General features: G+C 43.3%; 1 protein-coding gene across 1 annotated transcript in view; it reads right to left on the reverse strand.

Annotated features, from left to right (window-relative positions):
* Positions 1-21,100, reverse strand: part of KDM7A (lysine demethylase 7A) — a 69,696-nt gene that overhangs the window by 40,922 nt on the left and 7,674 nt on the right. Inside the window, exon 2 of the mRNA XM_056847271.1 lies at positions 4,394-4,479. Coding sequence (XP_056703249.1) covers positions 4,394-4,479 — 86 coding nt within the window. The remainder of the gene's footprint in view (positions 1-4,393; positions 4,480-21,100) is intronic.

A 21,100-nucleotide genomic window follows, 5' to 3' on the forward strand; every position in this document is an offset into this window, starting at 1 on the left:
GGCAGAAATTCTGTCAGGGCTTTCCTAATAGCTCTGATCTCTAGCAAGCTGATGTGAAGGAACCTCTCTGGATTCAACCATGATCCCTGGGCCAATTGAGACCTGCAAGTGGCTCCCCATTCCTCCAGGTTGGCATCTGTGAACACCTGCACTGTCATTTCCTGTAGTTAAGGTTGACCCTTTGCTAGGTTTTTTTTGTCCACCAGACAAGGTTCCGTCTGGTTGTCACAGGTAAGATGACGGGTATGTCTTTTTTTTGAAGGTTCACCACCTGGTAAGGTCTCAACAGCCACTGAAGTGGAGGAGAGGCCAGGGGACAGTGCCTATACAGGAAACCATCAGGCCTTCTAACCTTGAGAGTGCTATCAAACTAACTGTCTTGGCCTTGGAAATATTGTCGAAGGCTTTCACGGTCAGAGTTCATTGGTTCTTGTAGGTTATCCGGGCTGTGTGACAGTGGTCTTGGTATTTTCTTTCCTGACGTTTCGCCAGCAGCTGTGGCAGGCATCTTCAGAGGAGTAACACTGAAGGACAGTGTCTCTCAGTGTCAAGTGTGTAGGAAGAGTAATATATAGTCAGAAAGGGGTTGGGTTTGAGCTGAATCATTGTCCTGCAAAAAGTATCAAAGGTAATGTGCTAATCATTGTCCGGTAAGTATCAAGATAATGTGCTAATGAGGGTGTGGTATGTTAATATGGAACCATTGTATCCTGAAGTGATCTGTTAATGTGTGAAATCCAAAGCTAATCCGTATGGCTATTGTGGACTGTAGTCTTTGTTAGTCTGGAGGTTTTCAGGACAGGAAGCCAAGCCTTATTCATTCTTAAACTCTCTTCTTTTCTGTTAAAAGTTGTGCTGATGTTTATGAATTTCAATGGCTTCTCTGTGCAATCTGACAAAATAGTTGGTATTTGGCCTTGGAAGTTTGTTTTGCCATCTTGCAGATTTTTTCCATCTTGTCAACCAGAAGGAACAGCATATTTGTCTTGTGCCTATAATTACACCTAGGTGAGTTAGTCAATGTGTTGGCAGGAGATGACTTTTCTCTTTGTTTCCCAAGTAGCTGTGTTTTTCCAAGGTCCTTAAGACAATTTCCGTGTGAGCTTCGGCCAGGGCTAAGGACGGCATGCACACCAGGATGTCGTTGAGGTAGAGATAGATGTATATTCCATCCCTCCTCAACTTGGCCACCAGGGCTAGTAGGACCTTGGTGAACACTCTGGGTGCAGATGACAGGCCGAATGGAAGTGCCCGAAATTGGAAGTGATGGGACAGGTAGGCAAAACGCAGGAAAACCTCGGTGGGATGTGTGAATGGGCCCATGAAGATAGGCCTCTGTCAAGTCGACTGTCATAAACACCTCTGGATGTAAGGCTTCTACTATTGATCTTAGAGTTTCCATCCTAAGGAGTTTGCAATAGACAAATCGGTTGACATGTTTTAGATCCAGTATCGCTCGCCAGTCTCCGTTTTTCTTTGGCACAATAAAGAAGACGGAATAAACGCCTGCTGCTGTTCTTCTGTGGGCACCAGTTCTATGGTCCCTATCTGCAACAGATGACGAATGGCTGCCATGGTCCTTTGATGTTTTTCTGACCTAATTGATCTGGGAGATTGGACAAAGCGATCTGGAGGAAGCCTGATGAATTCTATTAGGTATCCATTTGTCACCATCTGTTGAACCCAATGGTCTACTTTTGAGTGGGGCGAAGAATTGAAGACAACCACCTACTATTAGTGACCTGGTGTCACTGTTTGTTATGCTTGGCAAACTTATAGGGCTGATCCGACCTGCTCTATTGGAATTGGGGAGGATTTGTTATATCTACCCCCTCTGCGAAAAGATCCCCTTCCGCTGCTCCAGGACCCTTGCCTCTGGCCAATCCTCGATCTGGGTAAGGAGTGAAAAGACCTGAAGAATGGAAAGGAAGAGGAAGAACCTCTACCTTTCTAATGGGCCTTGGCATGGCTTTCTTTTTGTCTCATGTTTCCACTAAGATTTTACCTAGCTTGTCCCCAAGTAGGCGACCCCCTTGAAGAGGATAAGCCATGAGAACTGACTTGGAATGGTAATCTGCAGGCCATGCTTGAAGCCAAAGTGACCTGTGAATGGCCATGGTGGCTGCCATGGCTCTGGAGGAGAACATCATGGAATCTACAGTGGCATCAGCCATGAAGGTGACAGCCTTGAGAATGCGACTAACTCCTTCTGCTGCCCTTTTATTCTCCACTGTAACCAGTTGAGCTAGTTTTCTGGTCCATACTACTGCTGCTCTGGCTATTAGGGCTGCTGTCGCTGAAGCCTGAACTGAAAGAGAACCAGATTCATGCGCCTTTATTGCAGCAAACTCTGCCCTTCTACCTAAGGGTTCCTTGATGGTTCCCATACCATCTTCAGACATTAAATCTGAAGGCTGCAGTGCAGACACTGGAGCGTCCACCAGGGGGACTTGCAATAGGTCAACTGCATGAGGAGCTAGATTATACATTTTTTTATGACTGGGAGGAAACTGCCTGTTCGCCATGGATATTTCCTACTCTGCCATGACAAGAGCCTCAAATCATTCAGGGAAGGAGACAGTTTTGCTGGGAAAAATTCTTTAGGACCCTTTGATCTAACCTTGCCCTTGGGTTACTCCTCAAATCAGGATCCTCTATAAGATTAAAAGCCATAATTGCTCCCCTGCAAAGAGCCTCATTTGCTGATCATCTACTACAATGTCTTCCTCATCAGAGGAAAGCTCTCCTTCCTTTCTCAGTGTCAGAGCCCCCGTGGTGGTCCATGGGGTCACTGAGGCTAATGGCTGTTGTCTCGGTGTTAGGCTTCCTGGCAGCCTTTGTGGGCCAAGATGCCCAATTTTCCAGGGGAGGGGGGAAGGAGAGCACCTAGGTTGCCTGAAATAATCTTGCCCATATGGAGAGGGAGGTGAAGAGCCCCTGTAAGATGAGGCTTTGGAGGAATTCTGCAGAGCTTGCAGCTCCTCCTGAAGGGCCAGGATCTCCTAAGTTCAGAGAGTTCCATACTTTGGGGGCTGTTCATCACCTGCAAACCCAAGCCGGGGGGAGGGGCAGCTCACCACAGTTCCACTCGGAGAGGGCTGCATTGGGGGTGGCAAGGCAGAGGAACCAGCTCCCAGATCTTCAGAGGCCTCACAGGCATTTGCGGAGCTTCTGGTGCCGCCTCAGCTGTGTGCAGCATTTTAGCACCCTTCTGTGAGGGCGGCATTTTCGCACCCTTCTGTGCACAATAACCTCTTTTTTGCTCCGTTTCTCCCTGATGGCGGCTGGCAGAGGCCTTTTTGTTCCATTCGTCCTTGGCTTTGAGGAGACCTGATACATGGTCTTCCTCAGATAAGAATTCATCTTCTCCATGGTCATTGCCAGGTGCCATTTTAAAATCCAGTGAAGCAAGAAAGAGTGGGGGGGGGTGAAGCAATTTTTTTAAGGAGATAGAAAGGTAAGTAAAAAAAGACAAAAAAGGTAATCGAGACAGGTCGAAATAAGAGGGACCTATCCTCCATGAATCTCCCTAACCCCCTTTCAAAGTGATCTATGCTTGTGGCTGTTGCTATATCCATTGAGAGTGAACTACACAATATAGCTAATTATTGATTGAAGTAGTATTTCCTTTTGTCTGCCCTGAACCTATTACCCATCAACTTCTTTGAGTGCCCCCAAGTTCTAGTATTACAGGAGTGGGGGAAAAGCTCCCTCTACCCACTTTCTCCATCCCATGTAAAATTGCATAAATCTCTAGCAGTCTTGTTTCTAAACTGAGAAGTCCCAAAACGCTTTCCAATGGAGATGGTAGCAGTGATTAGTTCCTTCCTGTTACCAGCATCTACCTTCTTTTACCAAACAAGGCTCAGCATTTCTCCATCTTAATCCTATTACTTCCACTGCCCTGCTTAAATGTGGCCATTGCTATAACCACAACCTGCAGAGCCAAATTTCACTCTCTCTCTCTCTCTCTCTCTCTCACACACACACACACACACACACACACACAAAAGGCTATCTTGAGCAAAAGGTAATTTACATGAACTGAAACTCCTTGTTTTCTACTTACAGGTGCTATAAAAGTGCCACTGTCTAATTCCCAATTAAATTTTGTAAAATGAAAAGTATTGCAGATACTCAAATGAGTAAGACTTTAGCATCCTTCACATTCTGTTCAGCTCACATATTGTTCTTTTAAACAATAAGATCGCAGACTTAGCAAACTGAGGGAAGCTTATTACCCGTTACTTCATCCACTAAACATCTAAGTATTTGAGAGTTATGATGTATTAAGTTTCACCTGAACTTCTTCCCAATTTTGTTCCCTCTTCCAATCTAGAAATGATTTAGGACATATATATCGTCATGTGCATCACTAACATCCATTACTTACTTAAGGAGGGTCCATGAAGAACTGCACAATTGGGACAGTGGTACAGGTCAACGTCAACAGCATGATGTTCTTCTACTCTGACACAGCTAAAATAGAAGAAAATAATCTTTAGAAACTCTTTAAGATGTTCCAAGTAAACCAATTTACACCTTCACAGGAAAATTATCAGGGGCCGCATTCCAATGTCACGACAAAGAGAAGATTTTCCACAACAGGAACAAACACAGCATGCCGCTCAAATTGCACACTCCCCTCGCTCCTTCCCCCTGCAAACAGAACATGCTTGAAGTCTTCCTGGTCTGGGAACCCTTGACTCAAGCTCTAGCTCACCAAGGCATCTGAATTCAGGGCACCTGTGCAAACTGACTTTGTTGCTTCTCCAGAAAGCAGGATTCTACGCCTTTAAATCCTAGCTGAAAATCAGAGTTTGTGGTGAGGAAACAAATTCAAACTGCACAGTGAATCCGGGGTTTGGTTTGAGAACTCCTAAATCTGGAAGTGTCCAAGTGCACTCCATCTGCAAGGGGAGGCAGGAGTGAGCAAGCATGGCATCAAATTGTGTTTGTCCAAACTGTGTTTGCGGACAGAGTCGCTTATATCTGTACTGGACCAGCACTGAACACAGGCTCAACATTTTAGCAGGTCACTAGTAAGAGTCAGAGAGTCAGCATACATTTACTATAATTATTCTGAAAATGGCATTTGGACAGCACCTCCACATTCCCTTTGACAACTGATTATACCTTCCATCTCTAGAGGCACTTCCTTTCAGTATAACAGACTGGGGTGGATGGGGTGGCATACCTTAAGCTTCACTAGCAAGAAGAGAAATTCACTGATAGTTGGAATTCATCTTAGGTGTTTCAGAACACTTCTGACTGTGTATCCCCCACATGAAGAATATGAGTTGCTTAAGATGTGCAAAAGCTGCATTCACTTTCATTTGCATTGTAAGAACCACAGGTACGGCTGCAAATTTATGATGGAAAGCAAGATTGTCTGTGTTTAACTTGCCGCGACAAGAAGGCTGCTTTAGCTGCTACAGCAATATGACAGAATCTGGTAAACAGCATTTTTTCTGTAATTATTCCAGTATTTTTATCCCACACTTCTAACCAATGGAGACCCAGAGTGGCTTATGAAAACTCAATAAGTAAACAGGAAAACAAAAAACAATACAGGACACTCGTACTTCCTTTACACTGATATCAATATGACTCACTTCAACAAGCACAACTGCAGAGTGCCTGTTACTAAACAGATTGAAGGCCAATTTAACCATGCGATTACAATTTACTTCAGTTATACTCCTTTCTCCCCAAAGGGGACTCAAAGTGACTTGCATTATTCTCTTCTCTTCCACTTTATTCTCACAACAACCCCGTGATGTTGGTCAGGCTATGAGCATGTGACCAGTCCAAAGTCACCCAGCAAGCTTCCATGGCACAGTGGAGATTCAAACCTTGGTCTCCCAGTCAACAGTATGTTACACCACACCAGATCCACCAGCAGAGAACCATTTCCAATCATGTAATCCAATGTTCTCACAAATGTCTATCATGATATCACGCAAGACACCAGTGGGAAGCAGGTTCTTTTAAATAAAAACTCACTTTTTACACAACCAAACCCAGAAGTATTAACCAAATACTTTTGGGATTTGGTGCACAGATCACCGACTTCTCACAAATATTTTCTGGGCAGATAGCCTGGCAGAGAACAATTTAGATAAAATGGAGACACCAAGAAGCAAGTCAGAACTGAACCACCACTCATTTTGAGCTTAAAGGTGAGCATTTTCAAGTTGATTACAGATATTATAGCATATCCGCAGCAAGCCATATTCTACCAAACACTGTAAAAGTTCCTTTGAAACCTGGTTGGAGATTAAGAGAGTAACTCAAGAGCCTACACCAAGACAGCAAGCTCATAAAGTATACAGTGTCATGGTATCTCTAAATTTGCTAGCTTTACCAGTGACTAGCAGGCCAGTTAGGAGTAGCATCCCCTATGTACCCTCTCTGGGGCCCACTATTTACCAGATAAGGTTCATAAATGCAGCAAGTAACATGCATTCTTGAACAGGGCTGGCCTAAGGGTTTTTGCACCATAAGCAAGTGCTCTCCACTCCACATTCAGTATAGAGAACAATGAGAACTAAAAGAAACATTTCATTAAACAGAGAAAAGAAATTATCTTCTGTGTAATTTGGCTCCCCTCAAAGCTTGGTACCCCAGGCAATCACCTTCCTTACCTATATGTTTGGCCAGCCCTGTTCTGATTTATTCTTAAAATTTATACCCTGCTTTTCTCCCTGATGAGGACCCAAAGCAGCTTTTCACATCATTCTGTCCTCCCACATATCAATATATTTGTTTTCAAACCATACCATACATGATATGATCAACACAGCCATAAACTAGAGCTAGGGACAGACTGGGGATTCTCTAGATACCTGAAGGAAGTTCCAGGGTTACAGAACAATCTGAAATCTTTTTTTTTTAAAAAGGAGATACAATGGGAAATTAAAATCAAATAACAAATGCCTATAGCTTTAAGAAATGAATGCCCATGGGAACTCTCCATTTCAGAGGGTAGCCCTGCTCGTCTGCAGTAGAAGAGTCCAGCAGCACCTTAGAGACCAACATAATTTTGGGGGTATAAGCTTTTGAGAGTAGGAGCTCCCTTCTCTTTATCTTCCTCAATTAGGATCTTGTCCTTACTACTCTTTCCTCTTTTCTTTTGGAAGGATGGTCAGCAAAAGTGGTCAGGAAATCCATTGACAATGTCTACGTCCTGTTAAGAGAGTTTATCAGATTTAACATGCCAAGAAATGAGTAAGAGTTCTTAAACTCAAGGCTTCTAAAGCCTGTTAAGATCACATTCAAGCATGAAATTATATATAAACTACATAATCATGTACTTCAGTACCAATTTTAGGGCTACAAATGGAAATAAGTCTGAGAGATAATATTGGGAACATACTATCACCTGCCTGACCATAACTGTGTGGGTGAGCTTGATATGGAGCTAAGAAATAATGAAAGCAATCAGAGGAGAAATTGGTATGATAATGGGCAACTTCAAATATCTTCATGTCGACTAGATGTGTATTCATGGCATGTGAAAGATAAAATGACACCTTGGAACAATCTTCCATGGAGTTAACTAGAGAAGAGGTCCCAGACTTGATTCTGAACGGTGCTCAGGACCTGCTGCAAGATGTAAGCATTGTAAAGAGCGATCATAGTGCTATTGACTTCAGCATTTACATGGATGGAAGGTTGCTCAAAAATCCCAACGCCAATTTTCCTCTGTTCAGAAAAGAGGAAACTTTTTAAAAGAAGTGATTTGTCAAAATGAAATTGAAAGTGATGTCAAAACAGGGCTAAATCCCTTTAGGAAGTTATTTAAATCTAAGCTCAAAAAGAATATGAACTGCAATTAGATCTGTTGGTACCCCTCTGAAGATCATAGAATCATAGAGTTGGAAGGGACCACCAGGGTCATCAAGTCCCCCTGCACAATGCAAGAAATTCACAATTACCTCCCCCCCACACACACCCAGTGACCAGAAGATGGCCAAGATGCCCTCCCTCTCATCACCTGCCTAAGGTCATAGAATCAGCATTGCTGACAGGTGGCCATCTAACCTCTTCTTAAAAACCTCCAGGGAAGTAGAGCTTACCACCTCCCGAGGAAGCCTGTTCCACTGAGGAACCGCTCTGTTAGAAAATTCTTCCTAATGTCTAGACGGAAACTCTTTTGATTTAATTTCAACCCATTGGTTCTGGTCCGACCGTCTTGAGCAACAGAAAACAACTCGGCACCATCCTCTATATGACAGCCCCTCGAGTACTTGAAGATGGTTATCATATCCCCTCTCAGTCTTCTCCTCTTCAGGCTAAACGTACCCAGCTCCTTCAACCTAGGACTTGATCTCCAGACCCCTCACCATCTTTGTTGCTCTCCTCTGGACACGTTCCAGCTTGTCTACATCTTTCTTAAATTGTGGTGCCCAAAACTGAACACAGTACTCTAGTTGAGGACTAACCAGAGCAGAGTAAAGTGATACCATCACTTCGCGTGATCTGGACACTATACTTCAGCAGCCCAAGACTGCATTTGCCTTTTTAGCTACCGCATCACACTGCTGACTCATGTTCAGTGTTTGGTCTACTAAGATCCCAAGATCCTTTTCACACACACTACTGCTCAGACAAGTCTCCCCCATCCTATAATTATGCATTTGATTTTTCCTACCTAAATGCAGAACTTTACATTTGTCTTTGTTGAAGTGCATTTTATTAGTTCTAGCCCACTTCTCCAGCCTATCAAGATCATCCTGCATCTTGGCTCTGTCTTCTACTGTATTTGCTACCCCTCCCAATTTAGTATCATCTGCAAATTTAATAAGCATCCCTTCCATGCCTTCATCCAAATCATTTATAAAGATGTTGAACAACACAGGGCCCAGCACAGATCCCTGAGGAACTCCACTGGTCACTTCTCTCCAAGTGGATGAGGAACCATTTACTAGCACTCTTTGGGTACAATCTGTCAACCAGTTGCAGATCCACCTAGTAATAATAGGATCTAAACCACATTTCCCCAATTTGTCAACTAGAATGCTATGTGGAACCTTATCAAAAGCCTTACTGAAATCTAGATAAACTATGTCTACAGCATTCCCCTGATCCAGCAAGGTAGTAACTTTCTCAAAAAAGGAGATAAGATTAGTCTGACATGACTTATTCTTGAGAAACCCATGCTGGCTCTTAGTGATCAGATCCATCCTTTCTAAATGCTCAAGCACTGACTGTCTGATGATTTGTTTGAACACTTTTCCTGGTATAGAAGTCAAGCTGATGGGTCGGTAGTTACCTCCTTTTTCCCCTTCTTGAAGATGGGGACAACATTTGCCCGCCTCCAATCTTCTGGAACCTCACCTGTTTGCCAAGACTTTTAAAAAATAATGGACAGAGGTTCAGAAATTGCATCTGCAAGTTCTTTGAGTACCCTTGGGTGCAATTCATCAGGCCCAGAGGATTTTGTTTCATTTAGAGAAATCAGGTGTTTGTACACTAACCGAATGCTAACTCTAGGCTGCAAATCCCTTCCCTTATCACATGTTCTGTTTATGCCATGTTGAGCACCACTTCCCTCATGAGAAAAGACTGAGGGAAAGTAGGAATTGAGGAGTTCTGCCCTCTCTTCATCTCCTGTTATAATTTCACTTTCCGGTCCACGCAAAAAGCTTATCTTGTCCTTGTTCTTACTCCTACTCTGTACATAGGAAAAGAACCCTTTTTTGTTGCGTTTAGCATCTCTTGCTAGCCTAAGTTCATATTGAGCTTTAGCTTTCCTAACACTCTCCCTACAAGCACCAGTTACTTGTTTATATTCCTCTTTGGTTATAAGGCCCTCCTTCCACTTCCTAAATAAGTCTTTTTTATTTCTCAACTCTTTAAAAAGCTGTCTATGGAGCCACCCTGGCCTCTTTAGGCTCCTCCCATTTTTCCTTCTCATGGGAATGGTTTGGGATTGCACCTTCAGTATTTCATTTTTAAGAAACGCCCACCATTCTTGAATTCCCTTCTCCTTAAGTATTTCCGACCATGGGATTCTACCTAGCATAAGTTTAAGTTTGTTAAAATTTGCTCTTTTAAAGTCCAACCTATACGTCTGACTATGTACAGGTTTTCCTTTCCCCAAGATTGTAAATTCCAAGAGTACGTGGTCACTACTACCCAGGGTGCCTACTACTTTAACATCATCGACCAATTCTTCCCTGTTGGTGAGAATCAAGTCTAAGATAGCAGATCCCCTTGTTTCCCTGTCCACCTTCTGGAAAAGAAAGTTGTCAGCATGACAAGTCAGGAATTTATTGGATCTTGCATTTTTAGCAGCATTGGACTTCCAACAGATATCTGGGTAATTAAAATCTCCCATGACCACCAGGTCCCGTCTCTTTGAGAACTCTGTGATCTGGTCTAGGAGCATCCCATCCAAGTCCTCTGCCTGGTTTGGTGGTTGATAGCAGATCCCCACCATAATATCAAAATTATTTCTTATTCCTTTTATGTTTACCCATAGTGTCTCGACTGCACTACCATGCTCAGATTCATGTACTTCTTCACAAGTGTACACATCTTTGACAAACAGTGCTACTCCTCCACCTTTCCTTATCTGTCTATCCCTTTTAAACAATTTGTACCACTCAATCTTAATATTCCAATCATGAGTGACATCCCACCAAGTTTCAGAAATGCCTATTAGGTCAAAATCCCCTTCCTGTATTAGGGCTTCGAGTTGTTCCTGTTTGTTTCCCATACTCTGCGCATTAGTGTACAGACATCGGAAACCGTGGTTTATGTGCCCCGTGGTTTTCATTTCTGTACTTACCCGTGACTTTATGTTTCCTTGCATACATGCCACTCCCTGCAAATCTTTATTATTTTCGTCTCCAGGTATTGTCAGCATACAAGGCTTTAAGTTGTTGTCTCGCTCCCCCATAGGATTTAGTTTAAAGCCCTCCTGATCAGGTTTGCAAGGCTCTCACCAAACACATTTTTTCCTACCCTCGTGAGGTGTAAACCATCCCCCGACAGAAGAGCTTCTTCTCGAAAGCGTAAGCCATGGTTCAGAAATCCAAACCTTTCTTGACGACACCACCTACGCGGCCAGTCAATAATTTGTAGTATTCGTCTTTCCCTTTCTAAGCCACGACCTTCAACAGACAGAACTGACAAAAACACAACCTGCGCCCCCAAGTCCTTCACCTTCTCACCCAGAGCCATGTAGTCTCTTTTAATACGTTCTGTGCTCTGCCGGGCAATATCATTTGTTCCCACATGAACGAGCAAGAAAGGGTAATACTCTGTGGGCTTGAGTCTTCCTACCCTTTCCGTCACATCCTGGATGCGTGCACCCAGTAAACAGCAGACCTCTCGGGACAACAAGTCAGGTCGGCATACTTTAGACTCTATCCCTCTCAGTAGGGAATCTCCAATTACGAGAACACTCCTCTTCCTAAATTGTGGGGCGGAAGACCGAGTCCTCTCATGCGCAGGAGTCTGAGAAATTTCTTTCACACTTTGGAGGGATAGCCCTTGTTCCAGTCGTCCAGAATCAGTATTTATTGGGAGATCCTGGAACTGATTGCTGAGCAAGAGAGGATCAGGATGTGTCCTGATTTTCCTACTCCTGTGGGCCACATTCTTCCATGCATCCTCCTCCTGTGTTGCTCGTACCTCCATTTGTTCAGATTCCTTACTCTCCTGCTGTCTGCTAAAGAGAGCTTCGTAAGTTCTGTCCATGAACTCTTCACCTTGCTTTAAAAAATGGAGTGTGGACAAGCGTGCCTCAAGACCCTGTATCTTCTCTTCCAGCAGGGCTACCAACTTACACTTGCTGCAAGTCACAAGTGTAATTAATGTTACCCTCAGGTAAAAAGACAAACATGCCACAGACCTTGCCTCAGCTCCTTCACTAGCCACAGTGCTGTGTTCCATTGCTGAAGTTTCTTTCCTACGCTACTCTGATAGTTCCCCTGACAAACCTTCTTTCAAGGCTCTCTCCTTAAGAAAAACACTCAGCACGTTAAAAAAAAATTACAGGGCCCCCAGGCCAGACCCCCAGGCTAAGAGCCCTTGTGCTCTCGCCCTTCGGCTCGCGCCTCTGGCAAGCCGAGCCTGTTTAAATACTCTCAGCCCCACCCCTCAGCGATCAACAGCACAGCAATTACCTTCAGCCAGCTACAGCTAGATAAAACATGATAAGTTTTAGATGAGTTTAGGAAGCGCACCAGCTTTAAGCACGTATATATAAGGCTGATAAAGCTGTTGGAAATTAAAGTATGAGTACATTGCTGTAAACCATTATGACAAACACTAAACATATCAGAAGCAGGAAACAGCACAAGGAGAAATGGGTGTCCTGTTTTCACCTGGCCCACAGTGGCAGACAGGAACATGGGGCACAGCTGAGATAGAGCAGAACCGGAGCTGTCCACAGGATCACGAGCAAGAATCAAAGAGCTAAGACAAGGGGGCTGGATAGCTGGGACCCTCTCAGCATGGAGCTGTCCAGGCTGGTACATGATCCAGTCTTATGCTGTGCTGAACCAGCAGGTGTTAGATTCTCATCTAAGGAGTTTCATAGGAACTCCCTATTCCCCCCTTCCTGTTGCTAGAATAGAAACCCTGATCCTGCTGAGATTAAGAATGAAGTGCTCTCCAATCATGTAGGACTAGCTTGCAGGGTACCTGAAGCTTCCAAGTGTGCTCTGCTCCTGCTGGTCCAGAATTACAGTCAGGCTCACCACCTTCTTTGCTCCTGGAGAAGATTGTGGGGGTTCTGGAGGCAGATGGGTCCACTCAGTGGGTTCTTGATTTACCATCTCCATAAGATCCCTAATTGGGGTCTGCTAATGCACACTGGGCATGAGACTTCCATGGGAAAATCCTGAGGAGCCTGAAGCTTTGGCTGTGATGGACATAGGAGACACATAAGAACATAAGAAAAACCATGCTGGATCAGACCAAGGCCCATCAAGTCCAGCAATCTGTTCACAGTGGCCAACCAGTTGCTATAGGAAGCCCCCAAACAAGACGACTGCAGCAGCACCATCCTGCCTGTGTTCCACAGCACCTAATATATTTGGCATGCTCCTCTGATCCTAGAGAGAATAGGTATGCATCATGACTAGTATCCATTTTGACTAGTTGCCATGAATACCCCTCACCTCCATGAACATGTCCACGCCCCTCTTAAAGCCTTCCAAGTTGGCAGCCATCACCACATCTTGGGGCAGGGAGTTCCACAAGTTAGCTATGTGTTGTGTGAAGAAATACTTCCTTTTAACAGTTTTGAATCTCTCACCCTCCAGCTTCAGCAGATGACCCTGCGTTCTAGTATTATGAGGGAGAAAAGCATCTCCCTGTCCACTCTCTCCAAACCATGCATAATTTTATAGACCTCTATCATGTCTCCCCTTAACCACCTTTTTTGCAAGCTAAAAAGCCCTAAGTGTTTTGTCCACTCCTCATAGGGCAGTTGCTCTAGTCCAGGGGTCACAAAAGCGCGGCTCCCGAGCCGCAAGTGGCTCTTTGGGCCCCTGAGTGCGCTCTTCCCACGTGCGGAAGCAGCGCCCTAGGCCGGCCGAAGCAGCGGGAGGGTCTCCGAGAGAGGAAGGAGTGGCCCTTCCTCCTTCTCGCCCCAGCGCCGTCCCCGCCTCCCACCATTGCAGCGGTGGCCGGAGAACGGCAAGAGCCCCTCAGCTGCCACACACACCCCGTCTTTTCTTGCCGCCCGGCTGCGCGCCTTGGTTTGGCAGAGAGGGGGCTCCTCCCTCCCTCCCCCCTTCCTTCTCTCCACCGTGAGGAGTGAGGCATGGCTGTCCGGTCCTCGTTTCGGCCACCGCCGCCTTCCCTCCTCTGTCTCTATGGGCGACCGGAGCTGGGCGACCTCTCACCCCCCCCCATTTCCTCCTCCACTAGCTCAGCCTGGCCCCAGGCGGGGAAGGCAACGATGCTTCCTGGGCCAGGACCGAGCTCACTTCGCCCTCCCCGTGCCTCAGACTGAGAGTTTGGAGCCAGTCCGGCGCATCGCCTTCCCGCCCCCCGCACAGGCCGCGTCTTGCCCGGCCAGGATCTTGCGGGGGAACTTCCAGGGCGGGGGCGGATTTCGCGCCTTAATCACCGGCCCACTTGGAAGGGGTAAACTCTCCTCCTCGCCGCCTTCCTCCTCCTCGTCCCCCTCAGGCGGCTCCCAAAAGTCCAGCTCCAGGCTGCCTTTCTTCCCCAGTTCCTTCCTTCTCTTTCCTTTCCCAGTTCCTTCCTTCCTTCCTTCCTCTTTCTTTCTCCATCCCTCCCCCCTTTCTTTCTTCCTTCTTTCCTTTCCCAGTTCCTTCCTTCCTCCATTCCTCCCCCCTCCCTTCCTCTACTAGCGTTTGCTGTTCTTTCCCTTTTCGGTTCTACATATTCATGCAAACAATCTTTTTTTCAAGCATGAACCTTATCAAGAGTAAATTGAGACGTGGTCTTATTGATGAGAACCTGGGAATCATGCCTAAAATTAAAAACAACAACATACAAACCTGATTTACCCAACCTTTCCAAGGAGATGCAAGGCCATTGTTCACATTAAGTGTTTGTCAGTCATTGTCATGATTTAAGTTTATGGATACCTTACTTACAATTTAATTTTTATCAATAAATAAGATCATTATTAAGTATGATATCAAGTTTTATTCAGTGTATCTATAGCTTAATTAAGACTTAAAACTTTAATTAAAGTTTATTAAGTTAATAAACAGTGTACCTACCTATATAGTTTAAGTTTAAGAAATTTGACTCTCAAAAGAAATCTCAATGGTTGTACTGTTGATATTTGGCTCTCTTGACTAATGAGTTTGCCGACCACTGCTCTAGTCCCCTGATCATTTTGGTTGCTCTTTTCTGCACCTTCTCAAGCTCTGCAATATCCGTTTTTAGGTGTGGTGACCAGAACTGTACACTGTATTCCAAGTGTGGTCTCACCATAGATTTGTACAGGGGCAGTATGATAGCAGCAGTTTATATTCTCTATTCCTCGTCTAATTATGGCCAGCTTGGAATTTGCGTTTTTTTACGGCAGCTGCACACTGGGTTGACATCTTCATAGAGTGACCCGCTACCACCCCAATAACTGTTTCTAGGTCTATTGCTGACAGCACAGATCCCATCAGTGTATATGTGAAGTTGGGATTTTTTGCCCCAATATGCATCATTTTACACTTGCTCACATTGAATCTCATTTGCCATTTTAATGCCCATTCATCCAGTTTGGAGCTCTTCACAGTCCGATTTTGTTTTGACCACCCTAAATAATTTGGTGTCATCTGCAAACTTGGCCACTTTGCTGTTCACCCCCAACTCCAGGCCATTGATAAACAGGTTGAAAGGGGGGGACCCCACTGCTCACATCCCTTCTTTGGGAGATACCCTCTCTGGAAGTGTCATTGTCCCATACAAAGGCTGTCCCAGGGCAGGTCCTGACGATAAAGGTGAAATGAATGCTAAAAGAAGGTTAGGACAGAAAAATTTGGAGAGTGTATACATATATGTTATCCATACTGGAGCTGCTGTTTTTAGAAAGGGTTTGGAAAAGTTGAGTCAAGCAGATGAAATTCTAGGGATAATTGGCAAATTAAAAACTATCAAGGCACTCGGTCTGGATCATATACACCAGGAGAGTTCTAGAAGAACATATGTGTAAAATTGTTGCTCTCTTAAAAATATGCAAATCATTAAAATCGTTCTCCCTTCCAGAGAAATGGAAGGTAATGAATGTAATTCCTATTTTTAAAAAGGAATACAGAAGAAATTCAGAAAATTACAGGCCACTTAGCTTACATTAGACTAATGTTCCACATAAATTGGTGGAAACTGCAATTTTCATTGGCCCGGAAAGCTCACCTCCTCCTTTGCCAGCATACACCGCATGCCCAACAGCCCCTTTTCAAAGAATGTAAAGCAAACCTTATATGCCCTCTGCAATCTCCCATCTTCAAAACAATATAGTGATACCATTTTCAGCTACATTTTAAAATATTTTCTGTACACGTTACTAGTTTTGCTGATTCTACAGGGCCATAGCTTAACACACTCCTGGCCCAAATTCTACTCAACTTCATCCCCTGCATTAGCTATGAGAAGGGCTGCAGTTGTTTGACAGTTGACACCCAGGAGGCATAGCCTCAACTATAATGACTGCATTACTTCAGGTATAAAACTGAACTGGCTTTCACTCTGTATTCCAATGCAAATGATTTTAGCACAGAGACAGACACACCACTCTGTGTCCACACACAACAGACAATTGCAGTTTTCAGCTGAATACCAAAAGTGTATTTTTATTATTTTATCTATTTATAATATTTATTAGCCACCTTTCTTTCCTACATGGGCTCAATTTGGCTTACAATATTAATAAAATACATAAAATAGATTACAGTACATCAAAAACATTTAAAATTAAAAAAACACTTTAAACAAATGCAGTCCTAAATAAAACCATAATCAAGCTGCCTCTTACAGATTGAAAGGGAGGGGGCGAGGCGCACCTCCTTGGGAAGGTTGTTCCCTAATCATGGGGCTGCCACTGAAGAGGCCCCCTCTCATGTACCCACCAAATGAGAAGTTTAGGTTGTCTAGGACTCTGCCTGTTTTCTGCTTTTTATGAGCCACTCTAAAGTTTCTTCGGGGATCCTTCCAACCCGTTCAGCTGGCCTCTAGCAAGAAGTCATTAATCAGCATGGAAGTTTCTTGCTATATCCAGCACAAAGTGGCCTCTAATCAAGGGTTGAGAGTGACTAATTAGAACATGGGTTAGAGCATTTTCAGCTGTGGCTCTACAGTATCAGCTACTCTCTGACACCTCACTTTGTACAATATATACAATTGATTTTATTTAAGCTTGCTGTTAAAACATAGCTGATAAGGTTGAAGGCCGCCCACCATGGGGCATTTATTGTTTGCTACCCAAACTCTGAAAGGAGGCAGCCACAGGAGGAGGAGAGGGGACAAGCAATTATAATTCTGTCGGGGGGGGGGTTTAAAATTTGAGTAATGCTGTTCTTAATGAAGTAAGCTCAGCAACTTACTTAAGAGTAGGTCACCCAACAGCATCAGATGAAAATAAATTTTATACCTCAATATATTAAAATTTTATAATGCTTTCTTACATTATTTTTAAAAGCCAACTGAAGTGAGAATCATTTCATGTAGAAGCTCTTGGCTTTTGTGGCAACATCAGCATTATACCCTGCTGAGCAAGAATGAAAACATTTCCCACAAGAATCACCAGTTTAAAGGCCTACTTCTCATAATGTCAGAATAATTAAGATTAAATATTAATTCCATTCAAAGGATATCTGACCTGAAAAGCTAGTGCTGTCTATTTAGATCCCCTGGTGTCAGTATGAGGCAGATCTGAAGACACTTAAAAATTCTAAAGAATATATTATTTGTCTGGCACATTTTGATGACAGCTGTCATATCACTGGTATTAACAAGGCATTCAAATGAGTTATATTCCCGTTCTCCTGAAAGGGAAATACCTTGCACTTTGCATGTCTCCTCCCTGTTATGCCGCCATGTAGCAGATACACAGCCTGCCCCCACATTGCAGAAACACGAAAGATCTATTTTGACCATTACAAGAACATGCTGAACACAAGGTTGCTTTCTCCTCCCTTTGCAATGTTATGGGGCTTATATTCAAGCCAAATATACTGTTTCAATCTCCCAGCTGAAATTTTGGAATACAGAGTTCGTGATACCTGCAGTTGTAGGGAGCTTCTCAAGCTATTAACAGCACGGATTTAATTTCAACATTTAAACATTTAGGCGATTAAGCAAGGAGTCTTTTTTTTTAAGTGTTTAATGCCAAGTTTTATTTAATGCCAGTTCCAGACTCTCCCCCTGAGATGTGCAGGGTACAGGGGAATGCCTCATTTATTGAATAGCCAGCTTTAAAAAAAAAAAAAATCACAGACGCACAACAAATCAGAGCAACACAGTTGGACAGGTTGGCCAGAGGACTCTGGAGGGAGGCAGCAATCTGCCACTCAGTCGCTGGACTCGCCCAAGGTGAGGAGATCAAACTGGTACTCGCTCAGGCTGTCCTCACTGGCCCACACACGCTTCAGGCTGGTCATGTGATCTCCCAGTCTTGACTCAACCTGGTTTTCTGCTTGTACTTAAGTATTTTCAAGCAGAAGATATGTTCTATGACACAAATGAAAGCAGCAGTCCAGCTACAAACGAACAAACCTACAGGCTTTCAGTTTTGCAGCCTCAGCATGTTTAAATGTTAGGCGTTTTATCAACAAGTCAACCTCTCATTATTTTGTTAAACATTCAGCTGAATAGAAACTCTACAACAGGGCTTCTTAAACTTTTTCCACTCGCGACCCCTTTTCGCTCAAGAATTTTTTACACAACCCCGGGTATATATATGTGTGTGTGTGTGTGTAAAGTGCCGTCAAGTCACAGCTGACTCATGGCGACCCCTTTTGGGGTTTCCATGGCAAGATACTAACAGAGGTGGTTTGCCAGGGCCTTCCTCTGCACAGCAACCCTGGTATTCCTTAGTGGTCTCCCATCCAAATACTAACTAGGGCTGACCCTGCTCAGCTTGTGAGATCTGACGAGATCAGGCTAGCCTGGGCCATCCAGGTCAGGGCCCCTGGGTATATAAAATAGGTATACAAATCAAACATTTACTGATAATAAATCAAAGAAATTTTACTGTTGCCCAATTTTCTGCGACCCCCACACTCAGTTACGCAACCTCGTATAGGGTCGCAACCCACAGTTTAAGAAGCTTTGATCTAGATGATGCCTATTGTTGACTGATCCTTCAGCCCATTATAAGGGCAAGTTCTTTGTTGTTTAGCAAGTACATCTGGAGGAAACATGAACATTTCTTTCAGCTTTTCAACAGATATCCACATCTTAAAATGTGAACAAATCCTATTTGTTTGATGGCTGATAATCTGGTTCACACGTTTTTGATATAAAGCCTATTTTTGCCATTTTGATTTTAAACTGTTATCTAAATGCTTGCCTGCTACATATGTCAAAAACAATAAAGAATGTGTAATTCACCAGCATCTCACCTCAAACTCTACTGTAAGCCTTAGCAGCATCAACAGAATCCTTCTGTTCACATCCATCTCTCCCAACAAATGCTACAACTACCTAGAGGTCTTCAAAACTCCTGCATATAAATAAAATATCTAGGAAAGCTGGGCATCATAATTTCTTATGAACATCAGTGCCAGAAACTCCTCAAGCACAGGGCAAGGAGATGATCAACCTTCACAGCAGGCATACAGGAAATTAATCTTGTTTTTCTGAATAACAGATCAGATTATGGGTGGTTCACCCATCTCTAACGACAATCAAGGCACATTACCTTACCATCAAAGCAGGTTCCACAACAGAAACTGATATAGTGAAAAGTTACACAGTTTAAATCATTATTTACATTTTTCTGCTTAAATTCAAGGTATCGCAAAAGTTTCTAAAGAAGTTGAATATACACATGGATGTTTATTTTCCCTAATGAGCAATCACCAAGTTAAACAACCTGTTCTTCCCCACAAGTAATGATACCAACAAAGCAAAAGTATTACACAAACCCTAAATGAGAGTTCCACTAAACTGTATAATATGTTGACAGATTTTAGGCAACAGACTGCTGCCAGGAAATGCAGACTACAGATGCTCCAATAAAGAATATGTCTGCACCCTGATCCAATATCACCCTAGAAGAAATTGATGAAAGAATGACTGCCACATGCTAAGACAACTTATTAAAAAAAAAAAAAAACCTGAAAAGCCACAAATGCTATGTTAGAATATAGAAAGAAAGAACTGGGAAGTGTTTTCATCAAAGTAATACCATGCCAATGAGGACACACTCCTCCTGACATTTCCCTGCTATGTAACTGCATCATGCAATGAAGACAGAAGTTCCTGCCATAAACTATATGCACAATACAATACAATGATCTCAAAATGCCAGCATAGGCAGAGCTTTCTGTCAGAAGCAGACATGTCAAACACATTATGTAGCTTAATACTTTCAGCAGGAATACTGCTCTCATTTTAGTTCATCACAGCATTTCAGGCAGCCTGCAGAATTCTCCACAAACATGAACCAATTCTCTACCAGCACAGAATGGACATGTTCCAGGAAGCTCAACCTGATTGCAACTCCCCAGTTCATGTCTTCTGTGTATTAGGAGATACACAAAGTGTGAAGAGGAGATGTCTTATGTGCATCTGGAGAAGGGAGGCACACATGGCACATAAGCCAGGGAGACACACATCTTCCCTTCATACTTTGTGCATCTCTTGCAGGGAATGCTGATAAACATACTTATTGCACTTACACTTTAACTATTCAATACCCAAATATAAATCCATTACACAGTAATCTAAGATAAAACTCCCTATTGAGACTTTTTTTTTAAAAAAGGGAGAGTCTGGATTTCACTCCTCTTGGCACAAAGAGCTGCTGTACGGATTTACTGCGTAATGTATGAAGCAGTTTGAACACTTCAACAAATATTAAATGAAGGCTGTAAAAATGCTCGGCACTTCCCAGAGAAATATTTGCATTCTCGCTGGATGAGAATTTCTAAATTTATTCCTACCCCTAAAATTCTGTGTAAGGAACACAAGGTTTAGCAGTGAAACATTATCTCAACTGAGAATCCTCCCTAATATTTTCACTTTATAAAGTAGTATACTATGGCTATAGTTTAATGTTTTGACTTTAAAAAAATAATAAAGCTGATATTTCCTAACTATAAGAATATTTATATTGCAGGCAAAATAGCACTTAGGATAAATATTAGTAGTATGCCAAAATTACTATTATATTTATTGAAACAACTGCAGAGTTTCCACTGATCTGAACCAACAAATATTCTATTTGGCTGGCAGAAGGAAAGACACGATCATTAAAAATACAGATAAACTAAACTGCCACAGGGTCCAGACATTCACATAAAAGATAACTTTAGGAACATACACAGCATGGATAGTTAAGTTAGCTAGACTTGGAGCGAAGAGCGTTTCTTAAAAGTGTTTTCTTCTTGGGACAGATGAGCCAATAGGTCAAACTGCATCTCAATAGCTTGGTGCTAGG

This window comes from Euleptes europaea, chromosome 3 (genome assembly GCF_029931775.1).
Source record: "Euleptes europaea isolate rEulEur1 chromosome 3, rEulEur1.hap1, whole genome shotgun sequence".
Taxonomy (NCBI): Eukaryota; Metazoa; Chordata; class Lepidosauria; order Squamata; family Sphaerodactylidae; genus Euleptes; species Euleptes europaea.